Source organism: Harpia harpyja, chromosome 9, assembly GCF_026419915.1.
Source record: "Harpia harpyja isolate bHarHar1 chromosome 9, bHarHar1 primary haplotype, whole genome shotgun sequence".
NCBI lineage: Eukaryota > Metazoa > Chordata > Aves > Accipitriformes > Accipitridae > Harpia > Harpia harpyja.
This window is the reverse complement of record NC_068948.1, coordinates 5610519-5629804: the sequence shown is the minus strand read 5'-3', so window position 1 is coordinate 5629804 and position 19286 is coordinate 5610519. Positions and strand designations below refer to the sequence as shown.

The 19286-nt window shown below is 42.0% G+C and overlaps 1 protein-coding gene across 5 annotated transcripts in view; it reads left to right on the top strand.

The window, feature by feature from the left end:
• CMIP (c-Maf inducing protein) overlaps positions 1–19286 on the top strand; it is a 137809-nt gene that overhangs the window by 78026 nt on the left and 40497 nt on the right. For all 5 annotated transcript variants that reach the window (XM_052797270.1, XM_052797273.1, XM_052797271.1 and 2 more), the window contains exon 3: positions 5338–5388. In XM_052797270.1, the coding sequence (XP_052653230.1) occupies positions 5338–5388 (51 nt within the window). The remainder of the gene's footprint in view (positions 1–5337; positions 5389–19286) is intronic.

Genomic DNA, 19286 nt, shown 5'->3' with positions numbered 1-19286 from the left:
GAGATGGGGAATATTTTCAGGAGGAAAACAGCATTTCTAGCAATTACCAGCAACTCTGTCTGTACCTCGAGTTAAGCCAGAAGAGTGGCAGATTTCACTTGCAGGCCTGCCCGTGTCATGGAGGTGCAGCGCTGGGATTTGCATCAGCAATATAAAGTTTTTGTACAGTCTGCATGAGGCAGCAGCGTGCGTGCCGTGGGGGTTCGACTTCCTGCAGCCCTGAGCCTCTCTCCTCTGCTGTTCCTGTGGCTGATAATAGATTGGTGCAGAGAAGCCTGCAATATTTTACGAGTCCCAGTAATGAATATCAGCTAGAGGAAAGCATAACAAAACCCTGTCCTGACCAGAGAACAAGCAAGGGAAAGAGAAACAGAATAAAACCAGGAAGAGTTAAAAACAGAATCTGGATTGTCAAGTCCCACTTATTGCCACATCTTTTCAGATGGCAAAATCCCTTAGGAGGGTATGTGTGAAGGACGCAGTTGTAAGGAAAAATCTGGGAACTTTTTGCTATGCGGACAAGCCTGTTCTTGTATTCTTCTGAGTTAACGCACATGCCAGTAAAAAGAGATGCCGTAGTGCTAGCTTAGTGTTGAAAGAACTTGGTAGCATGGCATTTGTGGTGTGGTGGAAATGACAAATTTTCTGCTGATGCTTGTTGCTGTAGACATATTGGTATCAGTGGAGCTGTGAGTATTTATATTAGCTAAAGGTCTTCGCCATCATTTCTGGAGTGGTCGGTTTCTTGCAGAGTTTCAGGAGTTCTGTTTCTCAGCAGCACGCAGGTTCCTATTTTGTCTCCTCCTTGCCTGAGTGGAAATTACTGCAGGGGCTGTAATGCTGGCATGAAACAAGTGTTCAGTTTCCTATTTTTGTGAGCAAAAAAGAAAATCTGCTTCTAAAAAGTTCACTGCTTTTTAATGAAAAAGTGTATTCCTACTTGTTGGCTAAGAAATGCACCCTAGTTTGGGTGCAGAGAAAAATACTTCCCTTTTGAGCAGAGATGTAAAGTTACTCATGTTGACCAAAGGTCTGCATATGCAGGTATTTAATCTCTTGCACGGTTTTCCTCCTGTGAGCTGTCTTTTTGAAGCTGATGAAATTAATCCTATGAGTCAAGTTGGTGCTGCAGCTGATCCCAGGTAGCTTTTCCTCTCTGACTGACCATTTACACCCCAAAAATTAGAATATAAAATCCTTCAGAACACAGTTGCAGGATCAACTCATCTCAAAAAAAAGTACTACCTGCAGTAGGCATTCTTAAAGTAGATATTCTTCCTCCTCATTGGAATAGTAATAAATAAGCTACAAGTACTTGGAATCTTTTTTACACCTTCTAAGAGTTTTACTGCCACATTTTCCTGTTTTCTAAAGTACTTTTCTACTACGTTGCAGTTGTGCAAAAACAGCAGGAGGCCTTCATTGTGCAAGAAGCTCCAATCAGTTGGACCGTGTACCACCCAGAACCCGGCTAAAGCCATTGCATTTGAGAACAAAATTCTTAGCAGTATTGGGGCCTAAACGTACCAAACACACAGGGGGCCCAAACTATTATTGTACATAGATAGGTTATAAAATCTCCATTATACATCATTCCTATCTCATTGACTATTTCTGACAACAGCAGGCAAAACATTTCCAGGTTGAATCTTTTTTTTTTAAGTTGGAAAGGTAGCTGTAACATTAGTGGTGTAGAACAGGACCCACTGTGTGGGCAAAGCTATGAGTAAGAAAAACTTCCCCTGTGTGGTCAGAATGCCTAAAGAAAGCCTGTTTTAAGCTCTTTTGTGTCTCATTTTCTCCTCTTTATTGTACCCTAGGGCTGAATAAATATAGTAGGTTATGCCCTCAGCGGGAGTAAAAAAAAGTAGGTGTCAGTTCCCGGGAAGTGGTGACTTCAGTGCAGAAGTGCTGGGCTCCAGGCATGCACATCAGATAAAACTGTAAATGTGTGTGTGCAGCCCCTATAAATGAATTGTAGTTCCCTCCACTGCTTTACACTTTGGTGCTCATTGCTCCAAACTTCAAAAATTTTATGCACTATAACCTGTATGCTTGAGTAAGTCAGTGTGTGCCGAGGTGGCCATCGGCTGGACAGCTGTCTGGATGAGCACTGACAAGAGCCTGATGGCTCTCCCATCATCCAGGCATGCGATGAAGCTCACGGTTCTTTTGATAAGAAAGAAATATTCCGTGTAGTCCCTTTCTCAGTGTAAGCCTGAAAAAGAGGAGGGAGGAACAAGGGATGCTGTGCAAGAGCGAGCTCTTCGTTGTCCTCTGCAAAAGATCCAGCGTTTCCTGCACGTTGCTGTGGTTTTGCAGCTTGCTGGAGTCAGGCAGGCGGAAGGGTGCACTGGAAGGATTAGTCTCTGCTGCCTGGGAGAATTGGGGAACGCGGGTGTCAGACAGCTCCATCCAGATAACGGTGGTGGGTTAAATGCGTTCAGTCTGTCTGTGTTGAACACTGTGGAAAGAGCACTGGTGAAATGACCATTGACTTTCCAAGTTCCTCTTACTGTCGAGTCCTGATCATTAATAGAAGTGTGGGGATTCCATAAAGGTTTGCTTTTCCACTTTTTTTTCACTTTTTCTTCTCTGTCTTCATTTTCCTTGGAAGTGGTCTTGAACACTAGCCTGAGCTCTGAGGGTTTCTAGTTTTAGAGTGGTTCAAACTCCTAACCTAGATCCAGATGCAAATTTTCTTGATCGCTTCTCCTCTACAATAGCTAACACTATGTGTAGACAGTGATTGGTCCCACTCTTGGAACCTGGTCACCTTGCTAATTTTACTTTTTAAATACTTTTTGTATATTGCTGCTGTCAAGTTAAACAAGTCTTTCCACTGCTGGTTTTGGTTTTGCCTTTTATAGCATCCTTTGTTTTTCTCCTCCAGTATTTGCAGTCTACTTGTGTCTACCTCTGCCTGATGCTGTTGTCTTCATTAATAGTTTCTGTCATCCAGTTTATGTAAGGCTCCAGTCAGTTGCACAATCTATCTACCCATAGTATTTTCTAATTATTTGTAATGGTTTTACAATCTGTAGCTACTGACTTCCCAAAAGCAGGAGATTAATTAACAGTTCTCAACAATTCCCATTTAGGGCTTTGGCATTTGCTCTTACTTTAGATTTCAGTGCATTTTTGGTTCAAGTCATGTAATGGTCAGACCAGGGACTAAATCAGATTGACGTTTTGCCTGTTTGAGAGAAGTACTTCATCCCCCTAGAATATTTTGGAATTTATTAATTTAAATAACAGTAGCTTAGTTTGCATAGCTCCTATGTACTCAATCTGCATACGTTTTTTTAAGGAAGGAATGGATGTGTAACTTGCAATATTATTGGTGCTATTGCTTAATATACATGCTCAAGCCTACAAAAACTTTCAGTTTTACTTATTCTTTAAAGGGCTTTGATGCTAGTATTTGAAATGAAGGTTTTTTTGTTCCCCTCCATGAAACAGTTTTCTCCTTTAAAAAAAGAAGAAAAGAAAAAAAGGTTCAATTTGAAATTGAATCTTTCAAAGAAATCTGGTGGGCTTTAAAAGCATTTTGTCTGGACAAAGATAAGAACTATCTAAGCATATTTACTTTCATGCCTTTTTAATTATGTTAAAAATGGTCTTCAGGCTTTTTGTGGCAAATTATTTTTGACCTTTTTATCATAATAAAATATAGTATAAAGTATATTGAATTGAAATTCAATTCCGTAACATATATAGGTAAAAGGTCTATCTTATCGTATGTTATATTGCACACATATACATAAAATACTGTGTAAATAACAGAAAGAAAATCATTATATATTGCCAAACCAAAATATCCTGAAGATCTGCACTCTAAATGTATTTACAATTTTTCATTGCATACAAAGAAAAAAAAGAAAAAGAAAAAAAAAGGAAGTTATGCTTTTTGTTTCCATTTGTAGCAAATTCATATTCTGATGTGTCAGCATTCTTCATGCAATGGAAAGTTTGGTTTTCATAAACTCTGTGGTCAGCCAAGATTATTTATGATAGATTTATTCTGCTTTATTGCCTAGAGATCTACCGGAGGAGCAATTGATTCTTATTCATAAATAAATAAATAAAAAAAATGTAATGCCTAGATGTAAAAGCATTACTCCATTTCAGAGGAATCAGTCCAAATTTATGTCACCAAGACATCAGTACCTGACCTTGAGGTTAAACACGGTTTTGGTAACCATACAACATTTTTACTTCTAGTATTCTTGTCATTATCAGTGAACTGAACCAGTGTCAGGAAATGAAATTCATTCTGTGGTGTGGATTTTCAATACTTACCTTGTTGAATGATGCTTTAATTTGCAAGAAGTATGTGGTTTTTAGCTGGTGAAGAACCTCACTTTTTTTTTTTTTTAACATGGATTTATAGGCTATCCTGTAATTTTCACTGATTGTGTAAAGCGTTTTGAATCCTAAGTAAAAATTGCCCGTTGGCAGCGATGAGATAGAGTTGGAAAAGCCAAAGGGCATCTCTACCCACTCAAATATTTCAAACTTATGTCACCTTGTTAAGGCATGCATATTTACGTCACTGTAGATGCTTTTGTATTTTTTGATACCGAGCCTTTTGACCTTTAGGAGTGTTGAACTATTCCTTCATTGGCTACGAACCTGGCTTCACACTGAGAATTTCTGGCAGCTGTGCTTAATACGGACAAAAATGGGTGATTGCTGGGAGTGATAATTGCAACATTTATGCCGTTGCTGCAAACAGTCTGTGCATGTATGTGCATGTCTGTGTGTGTTATGCTTTTCACTCTGTTTTAATATCACCGAAAGAGCTAAGACATTATTTGAATTGCTTTTGGGCCAGCTGAGGAGCAAGACAAGAAGGGAAACTAGAGTATGGAAAAAACCCACCCCTCCTAGTAAAATGTCAACCCATCTTCCTACTCTGCTCCCGATAATTAATAGCAAAGGCAAATATCCTACAGATGTTAAAGATCTGACCAAAACCTGATTGAAATCAGGGAGGATTTTTCACAGTCTTTTGGTTGGACACTGTTTCATAGGAGATTAATATTTTGTAAGGTTTTAGTTCAGTTATTTTACATTTGCAGCAAGGTCTTCGTGTCACTGCTTTCTGTGAAAATAAACTGGTTATAATATGAAGTTGTAGCTCTGAGCAAGGAGTTTTCCTCACTCTGATGAGGCTGGGGGTGAAGTTAGCCAGGGTCATAAAGTTCAGAAAAATACGGTGAGTGCAGCCTTATTGGTTTTAGGGCACACATGGGTGATTTGCTTAGTTTTGGCTGGGTGATCTGAAACATTGGTAGAAAGTAATGATTCTGGTTTACTTTTTTTTTATTGCAGGCTGCAAACAGTTACCTGAGGGATCAGTGGTTCCATTCTTTGCAGTGGAAGGTAAGTTCTGCACTTCACTGTCTTCCTTGTCTGCCTGTAAGAATACTTTTTAGCATTCCCCATTGCTTCATTGTAAGGGCCCTGAATGGATAAAGTCTTTTTCTTACAGAAACCCTAAATCAGAACATGTATGCAGTTTCACTTTGTTCATGTCGTGAATGAAGTGGACAAATTAACTTGTTACATAGCCCAGCTTTATCAACGTGTGATTGGCTTCAAAAAGTAGATAGCCAGTAAATTCGCATTTAAGCAGTATAGAGATTGGAGGGTTTTGGTTTTGTACTATGAAGTGTAGTATGTTACAGAATGACTACAGTCTAATCATATGCTTTGGACTCTTGGGATACTTGGGGTTTTTGTTTGTTTGTTTTTTTCTTTTTCTGAGAAACTAGGGAGAAAGAGTGTCTTTTAGAGTTGCTTATTGTAAGTAGCATCAGTCTGTTACGCATCAAGTCTGTGTTTATGCTTTAGGATGATTTGGATTTAAAGGCAGTTTCCGTTTCAGAGGTCTCCAGCCCTTTCTCATTTTCAGTGGGAACAAGGGACCGATTGCCCTGAGTAGGGGAAGTAGATCACAGTGACAACATTGTCTCTCAAAAGCAGCACATTCCTCATCAAAAACTGTAGCTGCTGACCTTTGGATGGAATCTGTATGCATCTTTGATGCAGCTGGAAACAAGTTTTGGCCAGATGCTGAATGTGGTTGTCCTCTCTTGTCTTGTGGTGGGAAATACAAGCAGTAGCTTTTCAGCTCAGGACTTGTCTTCGGCAGGGTTTCAGTGAAGTTGGCCAGGTTGGCTGTGTAGCTTATCAAGATTTCAGTCTGCTGACAGCAACCACATGTGAAAATATAAGGAAGTCCCTCCCACCAAACTGGTTTTGTTGTAGGTGTGTTTGATAGCTGCAAAATAGTTGTGTGGCAAAACTACAGTATTGGTGTGCTTTGTATAGACATCAGCATCTGGCAGAATCATATTCTGAGCCGGATCCAGGTTCTTATCAGTAAGAGCCAAGTGTTGAGATCTCCTTTTCCAGACCACTGGCATATTCTCCAACCTGTTACCCTGATAGCCTAAATGAGCACGGGACAGTAGTGCTGATAGCAGAAGGCTGCGCTGTGGTGTGGCACTTCATTTTGGCCTCTTGACAGTATCGTTAACACAATGCCTAGCCAGTCTTGCTTTCTTTGCGACTCCTGAGAATAACAAAGAGCTTAAAGCATGCAGAGATGGTATCTCCATGTGGCCGTTACTTTCCCTCCTGCTCTGGCAGGCAAGGATGGTCAGAGAAAGCATGGACAGAAATAATGGAATTTTTTTCTACCTCATGCCCAACCAGGATGGCTGTGGTACTAATGTGCTGGTGGCATGTTCCCACTTTGCTCCTGCACTGAGGGGAAAATCAGGATTGTAGGTGCAACTCTGAGTGGTAAAGGTGCAACCCGACCCTACCACCACCCACCCCATCAATTAAATTATGGAGGGTGGGGTGGGGGGCAGGAAGCCTAGACAGAATGACCTGGCTTGCTCACATGCCTTTCCTTCATGGAGAGGGAGCTTTGCTCTGTGGAAGTTGTTTTTAAAGGAGTATTTCTTAAACTCTCCAATGCTTCTGACGAAGCCTCTCATTTTGGGAAACTCTGAGTAATTTAACTTGTTGCAAAGTAGGATTTATTTTTGCTTCCTTGCTTCCCTCCCCACCCCCATTAAATTCGTTTCTGCAAAACAAGTGAAACATTATCTCGATTTGAAAGACCTTCCCTTTACCAAGAATAGCAAGTAGCTTTTTCCCATAAGAACAGTGGTTTAGTCACTGCCCAGGTACTTTACACTAACAAATTTCTCTTTGCTAAAATGGAGATAGTTTTGATGGGTTTTGTTGCTTAATAGTTCAGAGGAAGAGCACCTGGTAACTTTCTGCTCTTTACTTTGGTTGATATTTGGCAGGTTTAAGTGAAATCACAACAGAACTAAGAGGCAAGAGAAGTGGTGTATCTAGAAGGGAGAGTGGAGGAGTGCAGTTATGTGGTCTGTCTCAGTGAAGTTTATCACTTTACTTGCACCATAGCCTATGACTTTAAGAGCCAGGTGCCAAGGTTCATCTCACTCCATAATTTGTATGGTTTGATGATTAAGCAGGTAGTGAGGGAACCCACAAAAAAACAGGAAGCCTATTCTTCTGGAATGGGTCATTTACACAAAGCACCAGCTGGCAGAGAGATCGCCGCAGCTGTATTATAATTGGGTGGTTGTGCTGATGAATGATATATTTGTCCAGTGGTCTTACAAATAATAGGTCAAAACATTTCTGCGGGCATGTAGAACACAGATGCAAACTGGTGCAGATAGCTGAAGCAGTTATTTGGGGGAAAACATTCAACAGAGATGAACTTGCTATTGTTCGTACTTGTGTGGTGGAAGCATTTAGGGGGGTCCAGCTGAACCTAGAGCCCCACTGTACTAGGCACTAGATGTAGGTGGAGCAGGAGACCTTCACTTCCCCTGCCCTGCCCAAGCCTATTTTACAGATGGCAAACTGGTATTCTGAGAGTTTCCAGCAGTGAGGATTGCCCCCCTTGATCTTTAAACAGGAATACTTAAATTACAGTTGTGAGAGCAGCAGATTCATATTCTGTCAATGTCCTTCTGTCTCCTTTTCCTGTGCTTCAAGCCTTGGGAGTCAGATGCTGCATGTAATCTGACCTACCTGGAAAGTGGATAGGCCCAGTGAATAGCTGTGTTGTTAAATATTTGGGGAAGCTCTTTAGGTTCAGGCACATACTGGTTATCCTTTGGTCTTGTATGAAGGTGCTAAGGTCTGTGAGAGAGCTTTTATGTGGTGCAGTTTTAGGGATTAACACGCTGTGGGAATTCAATTTGCCAGCCAGCACCCTGGAAATAATTTTTGTTCTAGAGACAAACATTGAAATAAAAATCAAGAATAATTTCTTTCTGCAGCCCAGAGAATAAAAGAGATGCTATAGATAAACAGAAATAAAAGAAAACCAAACACATAATTATCTGTGTTTTAGATCCAGCTCCAAGAGGTTTTATGTGTCATCCAACTAACTACCTGTCAAGATGCTTACACAGCTTTTTAGATGTGAGTTTCTCCTTGAATACTGTGCTCATTGAAGAAAGCAGGGATGTAAGGACGGACTGTTCCTTACGTAGTCATTTTCTCTTTGGGTTTTCCATTTCAAACCCTCCCACTAAGGGTTACTCATAATTCCTCATTTAATCTGGATATCAGTGTGTATCACAACTCCTAAAGGATTATTGGCCACCTCAGCCTATTTTTAGAAATCCTGATTTCCTTTGGGTTATAGCTAAGTCAAACTATCTTTGTCCAGAGAATAAACAGAACATGTTAACAACTGTCCAGATCCTCAAACATAAACAAATCATTAATCCATTGTGTAAGAGATGTTCCTTTCAACCAGGGAGGTTGGATTGAAACCATGATATGTAATCTTTGGTATTTGGAAGCTGATAAGTCATAACAGTGTATCAATAAAGATAACAACACTTTCTGTGAATATACAAAAGAGAATAACACATGCAGTTCATTGCCCTTTCTGGATCTAGGCTAGATACAGTGGTAACCAACCACTTCTGTAGGGGTTGAATACAGCTAAGCTTGGCTTGTGACTAGTAATTTTGGGACACACACAAATTAGCAAATGTGTACGCTTGGCATTTGCCCAGACAGTATCCATCTACTTTGTTACTTGTTTCTATTTTGCTTTTTTTGGGCTAAGGACTTTCTGTGTATTTGTAGAGTGCCTAGCACATAGAGGTACCATCCTCTGTAGAAAGCGTTGAGCCCTACTGCACCACGTGCTTAAAGTATTAGTCATTAAAAGACCCACTTGACTAATGTCGTACCATGTTGTGCTTGAATTAAAAAAGATGTCTGTGAGGTCCTCTCCAGGGGTCTTTAGGTCTTCTCTTGTGATATGGAGTACCGGTATAGATTTACATTTGTTGGGGGGAATATGCCTAAAGGTTATACGGGGCATGTTGCCTTTTTTTTTTTACATGCTTGATAGTAAACTTGGAACACCACTCTCATTGTGGGATGTGGGTTGCTTGTGTTTTCTAGTTGGCTGAATGATGCAGCAATGAAACATGTCAGTTGACAGCCTTTGGGGGAACGTTCTGAACTGTCACATTACGGCAAAAACAGACCTAGGTCTGCGGTAAAGCACGAAGCATGACTCAAGCTGAGCTTTGTGCGCCTCTGACCTTGATCTTCTGGAAAGGCTTGCCTATACCTTGTCTTTGCTTCTGATACTATTAACCAGTCCTCAACTGTTCCCTAATGAATAGTGCTGCTTGTTTAGGGGTTTAACCCATCTGTTAGCATGGACAGTGCAAATGTGTTAATTGTAGAATTGTTTAGGTTGGAAGGGACCTTTGAACATCATCTGGTCCTCTCCCCACCCACGCCACCCTTTTCCTCACTCAATGCGGGGTATACTTTGAAGTTGTACGACATTGCTAAGAGCCTGTACAGCCAAGTGCGAAGCCCCAAACCGGGCACAGTATTCACGTGTGGTCTCACAAGTGCTGAGGAGAGGGGAGCAGTCACTTCCCTCATCCTGCTGTCTGTGCGTGTGCTCATGCAGCCCAGCATGCGTACGCACCCCTGGCTTGCAGTTGACAATCACATTACCTTTGTTTTAAAATTCATTTTCTGCATGAAGTCCATGTTTTGATTCACATGAATTGGGAAACTGGAACAATGCTGTCATTTGGGATTTGCAAACATTTTGCATTGAATGCTAAAACAAGCAATGTTGGCCTTCATTCAAAAACTTTAATTTTGGATTAATACTTCCCTGGTTCTCCTAGGGATTGTTGTATCTCTGTCTTCAGGAAATAGATAATTCCATGCACAAGCAGCTCTATTAATTGCAAAGGAATCGACTGTCATATAAAGTCGTACTTGACCTGAATGATGATACACTCGCTGGTCTTTACTGTGTCCAGGTTATGAATTCCTTGTCCGTTAGTACTGATTATTTTTTATACAATAGCTGTGGGTGAGTATCAGTTTTTGTATCTAACGATGAAAGTTCAGAGGGAGTTATTTTTCTGTGCTTTAAAACTGCAAAAAATTAAGTTGAGAGAAATTGTTCTTGAAAGTGTGGTAAAGCCCTCGTTGTGTAAAGCACCTTTACGGTTTTGTCACCATGGTAATGATTAAAAATAGTGCTGATACAGGAGTGGGGTTTATATAGAATTTAAATGATGACATTAAAGAAATTTATAGCCTTAAATCTCTGCAAATCATGCCTTAAAACTATGAGATCAGGAAAAAATCACATTGGTTATTGTTAAAAGGGCCTATGTCTGTCATTTGTATTTGACCGCCTATTTATGGTCTGAGAGAGGAAGCTTTGATTCCCGTGACAATTTAATAGCCCTGTGCTGTACTGCATAGCGAAAATATTATTTGAAGAGCTCAGCAGTTCTTTGGCGTGGTAGTTCCTGGACTTCAGACCCTTTCTTTGGTGGTTACACAGCAGACACAACTGTAATTGTCTTGGCTGTTTCTTTGCTTTCTTTAGCTGAAAACCTGAGGTATTTTCACAGAACACAGAAGTTCCCATTTTCTGTTATTTTGAGGTGAAACAATAAATAATTATGATACAATTAGGCCAATGACAGCTTTTTTTTCTTTGTATATTTTCTTTTTCCTTTTGTGTCTGTATACGAGTCAATAATATATTGACGGGAACCTAAGCTGTGGAATTAAGTTTTGCCTTTTAAAGCCTCAGGGCTTTGAAAGCATTGTGGGCTTTGATGGCACATGAGTTTTGGAGGAGCAAGTTTCTTGCTTTGATGGATAAAAGGCAGCCCACAAGTTTTTGGCTGGTGGTTTTACTCTTCCTGTGGAATGCATGGGTACCAGTTGTGGGAGACCATGAACAGGTTTTCAAGATAGCCAGAGCCTCTCCCCTGCAGGTCTTTGAGCATCCTGATAGAGAGACTGGACTTTATACTCCGTATGGAACAGATGCAGGGTCTAAGTGGTGTGTTAATGGATCTGTGTTGCCAAGAAGAGAAGCTGGCACCAGTTAGAGCTTTCTGGTGATCATAGTGGGACTGAAAATGTACCTTGGCATTTTTCAGTTCCTGATGCCCCCTCTCATGGTTAGGTTGATGCTTATTGCCAAGATTTGTTCTTCTTTTGTATTTGAAAGGTAACGTGAAATGCAGCTGTGTCTGCCTGTGTGGGGCTCTCCAGTGACATCACCTTGCTCTTCATGCGGTGATTGATAAAACCGCCCAGTCTATAGTCTGAACAACCTCACTGCAAATTCAGGAGCAACTTCTTAGAAATCTTGTCACACTTACAGCCTTTTATTTCCATAATGTTTATCTTTTGTAGTTAAGTATTCTCCCCTACTACTTGGGGGGGGGGTGTGTGTGTCTTTTTTTTTTTTTTTTTTCCTTAAGACATCTTCATGAGCACATGAAGTCCATTGGCTCCCTCATTTTTCCACACGAGTTTGACTGTCTCAGGCCATCTGTTATCAGAAGTCACCTGAAAAATCTTGGCCTTGTTTTGTGTTTCTGAGATCTCAGTTTGCTAGAGGTAACTGTGCTGTTGCAGCAGAAAGGCATTGATCTCACTTTGGAAATGAGTAGATGAAAAACAGACAAGATGTTGACAGAAAGTTTTTTATTTTTTTATGAAACACTGGTGATGTTTTTAGAACTGGAACAGATAGAGTACTTAGGTTTTTTTTAAGCTTTCACTGCCTTTGCATTAGGAAAATACCTCACTCTTTCTGGGGGACACTGGAGCAGGTTCCTCCCATAAGGTGTGTCTGCAGCAGCGGCAGCTGATCACCATCTGTGCTGTGCATGGCTTAACATGAATCACTTTAAATCTGGGAGCTGCAGATCCGTGTCAGCACAGCACATTGTCCAACCAAAAGAGGCTCTTGGCAACATGCTGAGATGCCAGCCTGGATCTGAGCTGCTCTGCCCTCATCCAGCCACATGCATACATGATTTGTATACCTGTAGATGCCTCCTGCATTGCCAAAACAGGTTTGTTTTTTTTTTAAGGAGACAGAACTGAAGCCAATTAATGGCCTGCTGGTGAAATTTGAGTAGAAACTAGGTAGTTATTGTCTATCTTGCTTTAGCTAAGTCAGGACCAGCTCTAAATTTTCCCCTCTAGACTTGGATGCTATCCTATTCAAACTAATATTAGGTCTGAAGATAGAGGGGTGTCAAAAACAGCTGAATAAACAGGTCAGCTTGTTATTGTGTACTTAGGTCTCAGCTAAATACAATTGCTGGAGTATGTTGCTTCTCAGGAATGCTGAACTGCTGGCCAAGAAGGATCCTCGGTTTTTGTCCTGGTAAACTGCTTCTCTGCATTATTCCAGGGCTGACCTTATGACTAATTCTTTGCAATTCAGGACTTCCAGGTCACGGTGACCACTAGTTTCACCAAATTACAACTTCTTGTCTATAGCTGTTGTAATATAGAGCTGCACCAAAATTAGTCTCTCATTCAGGTTCCTAGCTGCAGAAAAATCTGTTTTTAGGAGATCTCGTATGAAGACAGGACAAAACTGGTAGTCTTTCCCAGGAGTGTAATTATCCTCCTCGCATGATGCATTGGGTGTGAAAACCTAACTCTGGGAGTTGACACATGCTAAGTGCCTTGTTAAGCTGCTGTCATGGGGCCCAATTCTGCATTATGGATGTTATGAGGACTCTGGGTGTCAGAAGACCTACATGAGCCTGAAGGAGCGATGGGGACCTAGGTGTGGTTTTAAATTTTTCTTTCCTTTCTTGCACAGTTTTGTCCTTACATTTATTTCTTACAATGTAATTAGTGTGTTGAGTGCATCATAGTACACATAATGTATTAGAGGATTATAAAACTGCTGCTAATATCCACAAAAAAACCTGAAACAGTATGTTGCAAGTGTCGCAGCCTGTATCATCTGCCCTAGCTCTTGCTATGTCACGTGTTCATCTTGTCTTGACACATCTCCTTGTCTTTTTTTCCCAGAATAGTGATTGTTTCAAAATTAGAAAAAAAGTATCAGAAAACAATGCTAGTAAAAGTATGCCCTTCATTCCCCTGTCTTCATTCAGAAGCCATTGCATCACAGCTGTTTACCATAGCCTGGTCTCTGGTGCTCTTTACTGTAGTATTTAAGATGGGAATACTAGGTTAGGCTGTGTGACCAGGGGCAAGATCCATCAAGGACAACGGGGTTGTTGTGAGTGACTTATTTGCATCGGCCCATCCTGAACATGAGGTGGGCAGTGGTTTCGGTGGCACCCCAGTGATCTCTGATCCTCTGCGAGGAAGCTAACCTCGGGATCAAAAAACTGAACGCTGCGAGACTTGATTCAGTCTTGCACGTCACGCAGCATTTGTGCAAAGGAGAAAGAAAACAAGGAAATTGCAGAGATTCAGTAGCATTTTGGTAGGCTAAAGAGTTGCAGGAGGTTTGGGATTTTGTGCTGATGTGGTGCAGTAAGATGCAATATAAAAACATGGAACAAAGTGATGGGACTGTGTCAGATGCAAATGCTGCTCTGAAATTGGGTATCTCCCTGTGAGAAACTGGAAAATTCAGAGCTCCAAAGCCCAGTGATCTGAAGACAGAAATACCCTGCTTTTCTGAAGTCCCTTTTAAGATGCTTGCAAGCATCACATCAGTATCCAGTGTCTGTGCTCTCCCTAAGGCTCTGCAGCCGCTTTCTGACACAAACATGTTCCTCAAGCCGTGCACATCTCTCTTGCTGACGACATTGATGATGCAGGTGCACAAGAGAGAGAAGCCAATTTCAAAGCCATTTATGGTGTCGAAGTGCTAGAAACTCAGCAAAATAATACATTTGCCAGGGAGGAGAAAGTGAAACAGGTGGGTAAACGTCCATTTGGAAGGTTTTGCTGGCTGGTGAGAGGGGAGGAGGGCAGGAAAGACCGAGGGTGCCCACTGCTAGCAGTGGAGAGTAATAAGGAAAAGGGATGACGTGGCTTTTTAATCCAGTTTGCATATCTGGGAAGAAATAGCTGCCTTGTGTGCTACTCGGTGCTACCTAAGCTTACTGGCATTTCCCAGAAAATAGAAGGGGGATGGATTGTCTTTCAGAGATTATCTTTTGTTAGCAGCTACTACCATATGTAGTGTTAGTAGCTGTGTAATCCTAATTTGAGGTGGTTTCTCAGGTGGCAAGTTCTTTCGATAAGAGTTCGTACGTTCCTGAAATTACTGGCCTATGTTTTGCAGCCTTGCAGATGAGGCAGCATCCTGTTTTCCTGGTGATGACCAGCTCTCTCATGCCTGAGTGGGATCTGAAGGGTGTAGTGTTGAAGGGACAGGGGAAGGTGCTGCACAGCAGGTATGCTGCCTGGCTATTCTCCACGGTGGCCTTGAGCACAGCTTTTTTTTTGGCAGCCCTGGTCAAAGTGCAATGATGATAAGATTTTACGTGTTCTTTTTTTCCTACACACCATCTCTTCTCTGCAGTGGCAAAGTCATTTATTCCCACCGCAGGCTGAGAGCTGGTGGATGTCAAGGACTACACTCCACAGACACAGCCATCATATGTGGAATATGAAGTGCGTGAATGTAAAGGTATTAGGAACCTGGATCAGTTCAGCTTGCTGTCAGAGGCATTCTGTAATGCAGTCAGTAATGGTGGGTCTCTGCACAGAGAAGCACACAGCAAGGACTGCACCTAGGTGGCAGTTAATGTCACAGTGCTTTGTGTCTTCTGCTTTCTCTTTGATGCGTGCTAAACTCCACAGTCATGCAGTGCCTGCTATATTTTATTTATTTAATACTATTCCCCCCCTGCCATGCACTGCAATGCAGTTAGTCTACTGAAGGTTTTGGAAAGTGTGGAGTTTATATGGTACACATATTCCTGCTTTTCATCTAGTAGTCTGCTCTTTCTTTTTTTTTTTTTTTTTTTTTTTTTTTTAAATGGAACATGATTTTGCTGACTGCAGCTCATACTGCATAATCTCAAATACAGGAGTGCGTCAGACTCGCACCACTCTGGAAACTGTGGGTTGTGCCAGAACACTGGGATCCTGATGTCCAGACAGTGTCCGTGTTAAGCATTTTGCTGCTCTGGGGAAAAGGGCCAAAAATGCTGCAGCAGGCAGCAGTAAGGTCCTGCAAGAGGAGGAGGTAGTTGTGCCTAAACATGTTTGAAACCTTCCCTCTGATGATGAATCAGAGGCTGTTAAAGTGCTGTAGATCAAGCACGATGTCTGGCTCCTGCCCTAATTGTGTGAGTCCAGCAACCTCTTTGTGAAGGTTTTTCTCACTCATTCTGCATAAGAGTTTAAAGCAACTCAGGAGGGTTTGTAAACCCCCCCAGCCTGCAGTTAGGGCAGATCTTTCCTGTACATGTGGGACAACAGTGTTGGTCAACTGTACTGAAGTTGTTAAGTTTTTCCTCCTGCCCAAGATCAGGAGGAAAAGGTGTTATGTGACTTTTGCTTAAAAAAAAACAACCCAAAACAAACACCCAAACACCCATGGACAACATATTTTAAAATATTTCTTCTTTTGGGGAGATGTTAGATGGGATTTGCAACTCAAGATTGCAACTGTGTCTCTACCAACGCTTTTTGCAAGTAGGGAGTGGCTTGTGCTTCTGCTAGAAATGTATCTGCAGTCATAGTGAAATTCCACATAGCCAAAGCAACATTAAAAACAAACCCCAGCTTGGCTCCGATACGAAAAATATGGAACAGCAGTTGCTGTGTGCAGGATGAAAGCTGATGTTTTGCCAACCTGAAGTGTAAAGCTGGTGCTGGAACTGGGGCCTGAAGAATGGGAGAGTTTGCCAAAAGGAAATGGAAGCAGGGATGGAGGGTTTCGGGGAATGCATCAATGTCGGCTGTGCCAAAAAATGTCTCCCCTGTGGACAGGTCTGATTACAATAGTAACCACATTAGCCCATGCAAAGTGCAGCTGCAGCCACAGTTGGCCTTTTGCGTTTTCTGGCTGGGGAAACGGCATCTCAAATGCACGGCTAAGGTAGAGCTGGGTTTGGATCAGCCAGCTGTGTTCCTGCATCTTAGTGACCAAAGGGCTGTATGCAGGGATTTGAGAGAAGGACAAGACACCAGCAAAAACAAAGCCCAGTTTCTCTGCTTGGTAGTGGGAAGGTCTACCGAAGACGACCTCTTCCCTTCTAGCTTAGGGGGCTAGAAGGAAGCCACAATTTTTGAGGTGCTTTCAGTTTTTGGAGGTGCACACACTGTATTTGCATACAGGTTTGTCTTCAGTGGAGCTCATAAATTTAAGATCTGCTTGCCCAGTGTATTTAGTTTTCTTTCTTTCCCTTGGATAGAATATCCTTCCCTTCCCACCCTCTCATCCCCCCTTGTTGCTGAAGGATATCTTTGCAGTAGTCTTGAGCACATCGGAGAGAGGAAGCCCAGAAGGATGGTCAGTCAGGTGACAGCTGTGTGCAAAGGAGGTGGAGATATATATATAGATATATAATATGCTTCAGGAGCAAGTTCTTCAGTGCATTAATGTCACAGCTGCCCCGTGTCATGCTGGGAGGTGGGTGAGGAGGCTGTCCTGTGAGCTCCCTGGTCCCACTTCCACTTTGCACTTCTCTTCGTCTAAGCAGAAATGTGTTTTGTCCGTGTTTCGTCCTTTTAAAATTTTGCTTGTTTCAGCATTCTTTTACTTTGCAGTGGTACTGTCCCAGTGGTATCTGAGCAAAGGACAAACTCTGCACCTGTGGGAAGTATCTGTGTGGTTGTTCCAGCTTGTGCATTAGTAACAGCTGAACCTACGCCACCACTTGCTGAACCCATTGAACTCTGTTGGCTTTGAAACAGTGCTGGTCTGAGTGTTTGGGGGTTCTTGCTTGGATTAGCTGAGATGTGGAGCAAGGTGGTAGATGCTGGTGGGAAAAAAATAGGTGAAGGAATGTAGGCTGAAAAAGGGGGTGGGGGAAGATGTTGTGATGGGGAAGCACAGCAACAGGGTATCAACATTCAACTTGCTTGCTACAGCCCCAGTGCATGTTGGTGGTGCTTTTACTTAGGGGTGCCATGATCTAGCAATTAGCATGGAGGCCTGAGAATCAGAAGACCTCAGTTCTGCTCTGGTCCTGACTTGCCATATAACCTCAAGGAAATCACCTCGGTTTTCTTGCTCTGTTTCTCCTTCTTTCCTTTAATCATCAAGACCGTGAACTGCTCAGGGCAGAGACTGTCACTTGATATATTTATTCAGGGCATAGATTCATGGGTGCCAGTCTCAGTGCAATGAATAATGGTGATTTCATCAGGATCTTTTTTATATGAATTGGCAAAAAGTGAAGTGTTATTTTGACCTTAACTGAGTGAGAATCAGGAAGTGTCTAGCTTATAACGTTTCCTTCCAGTTCTCTGGCCTGTGGCAAGGAGCTTGTGGGCAAGTGAGCCTCGATCAAGGTGGTTGTATTCAGAGAAGCAACTGAAGCAGTGAAGTTGATGCCCTTCAGCATTTAGTACTGGGTAAAATTAAAAATGCAGAAAATGCCTTTCACCTGAAAACATGGTAGAGTGCAAAAGTTTGCTGTTGCTGTTTTTCAGCTATTTCAGAGAGCGGCACATTAGTCTTTCTGTGCGTGACCTTCAGAAGGTCACGAAGAGTTTGATTACTACAGCATGAGCAGTCTGAAGTCCCCGATTTGAAGAAGTTTTAATCCTGTGCTGGCCCCAGCCCTTTGCCTGGAATGGGACTTTTTATAGACTTAGTCTTTTCAGGGAAGTTGCTTTTTTTCTTCATATTGGTGAATGTTGCAGGTAGGAACTTAGTTCAGAAGGCTTTCCAGTGGATCCACCTGGTAATTTAGGCCTGTGTGTGGCTGTCAGGAAAACATCCATTAGCAACAAGTTGTTCTTACATATTTTAGAGAATACCGTGAAGTAAGCAATGCCTGCTAGTGTTAAAAGCAGAATATGGATCTAGCTGAGTTCTGGGGATACCATGCTGTCTTTGTTTTCATGAAGGTAATGAGTTAATAGACAAAATGCCAGCAGGTGGTGCTCAAGAATACATGGTACAGCTCCTGGGCTTTGTAGGACAAGCCAAACGTGTGTTGAACATAGCAAGCAACTCTTCCTGTTTCTTGTTACTCAGTGTTTTAACAAAATGTTCTGCTGCAGTGGAGAAAACTGTTCCGGTGTCTGCCCTCTGTGGTTTTTTTCCTCTGTACATTTGCATCTAGCAAGAGGCACCTCCATTTTACATAAGCGCCATCAACGTTAAGCTGTAATGCTAGCTTGGCTCAGCCATCCCTGCAATGAGCTGGAGAGGACCTCTGTGCGGGAGGTTGACCTTTTCCCTTTTGCTGGAACTGCCCTCATTGCTCAAGAAATAAACAGTTGCTGGCACATGCAACCCTCGAAGTCAGTATATGTTCCTGCAGTAGCTCTAGCTTCTCCAATAAAGAAGCGATTAGTTGCGTGCTGTTGCGTGGTAAAGGACTGAAGAGCAGAGAGCTAGAATTTAACAGGCTATTCTGGATTAGGGTTGGTAATTAATTTTTTTTTAATGTAATGAAGATAGTATTTGCTGATGAGAAGACAGGTTCCCAAGAGTACAGAATGTTTCCTGGTCACCAGTAGCAAAGCAGGGATGAAATTTGGTTATCAAGAAGGCTAACTTCATCTTGCCCTTTTTGGATCAGGTGCACCGGCTGCTTTAAGATGTTCCTAACATGAAAGGTCTTGCTAGGGCTGAAAAAGGCAGTTGTTCCATGCCGTCTGATTTTGTGCATTAGAGTCCATTTTTCTTAGATGTCAACTACATCAGTATTATCATTCTTGTCCAAGGAAGTGCTGTATGAGCAAGGGCTGCAGGATGAGGCCATCATGGGATA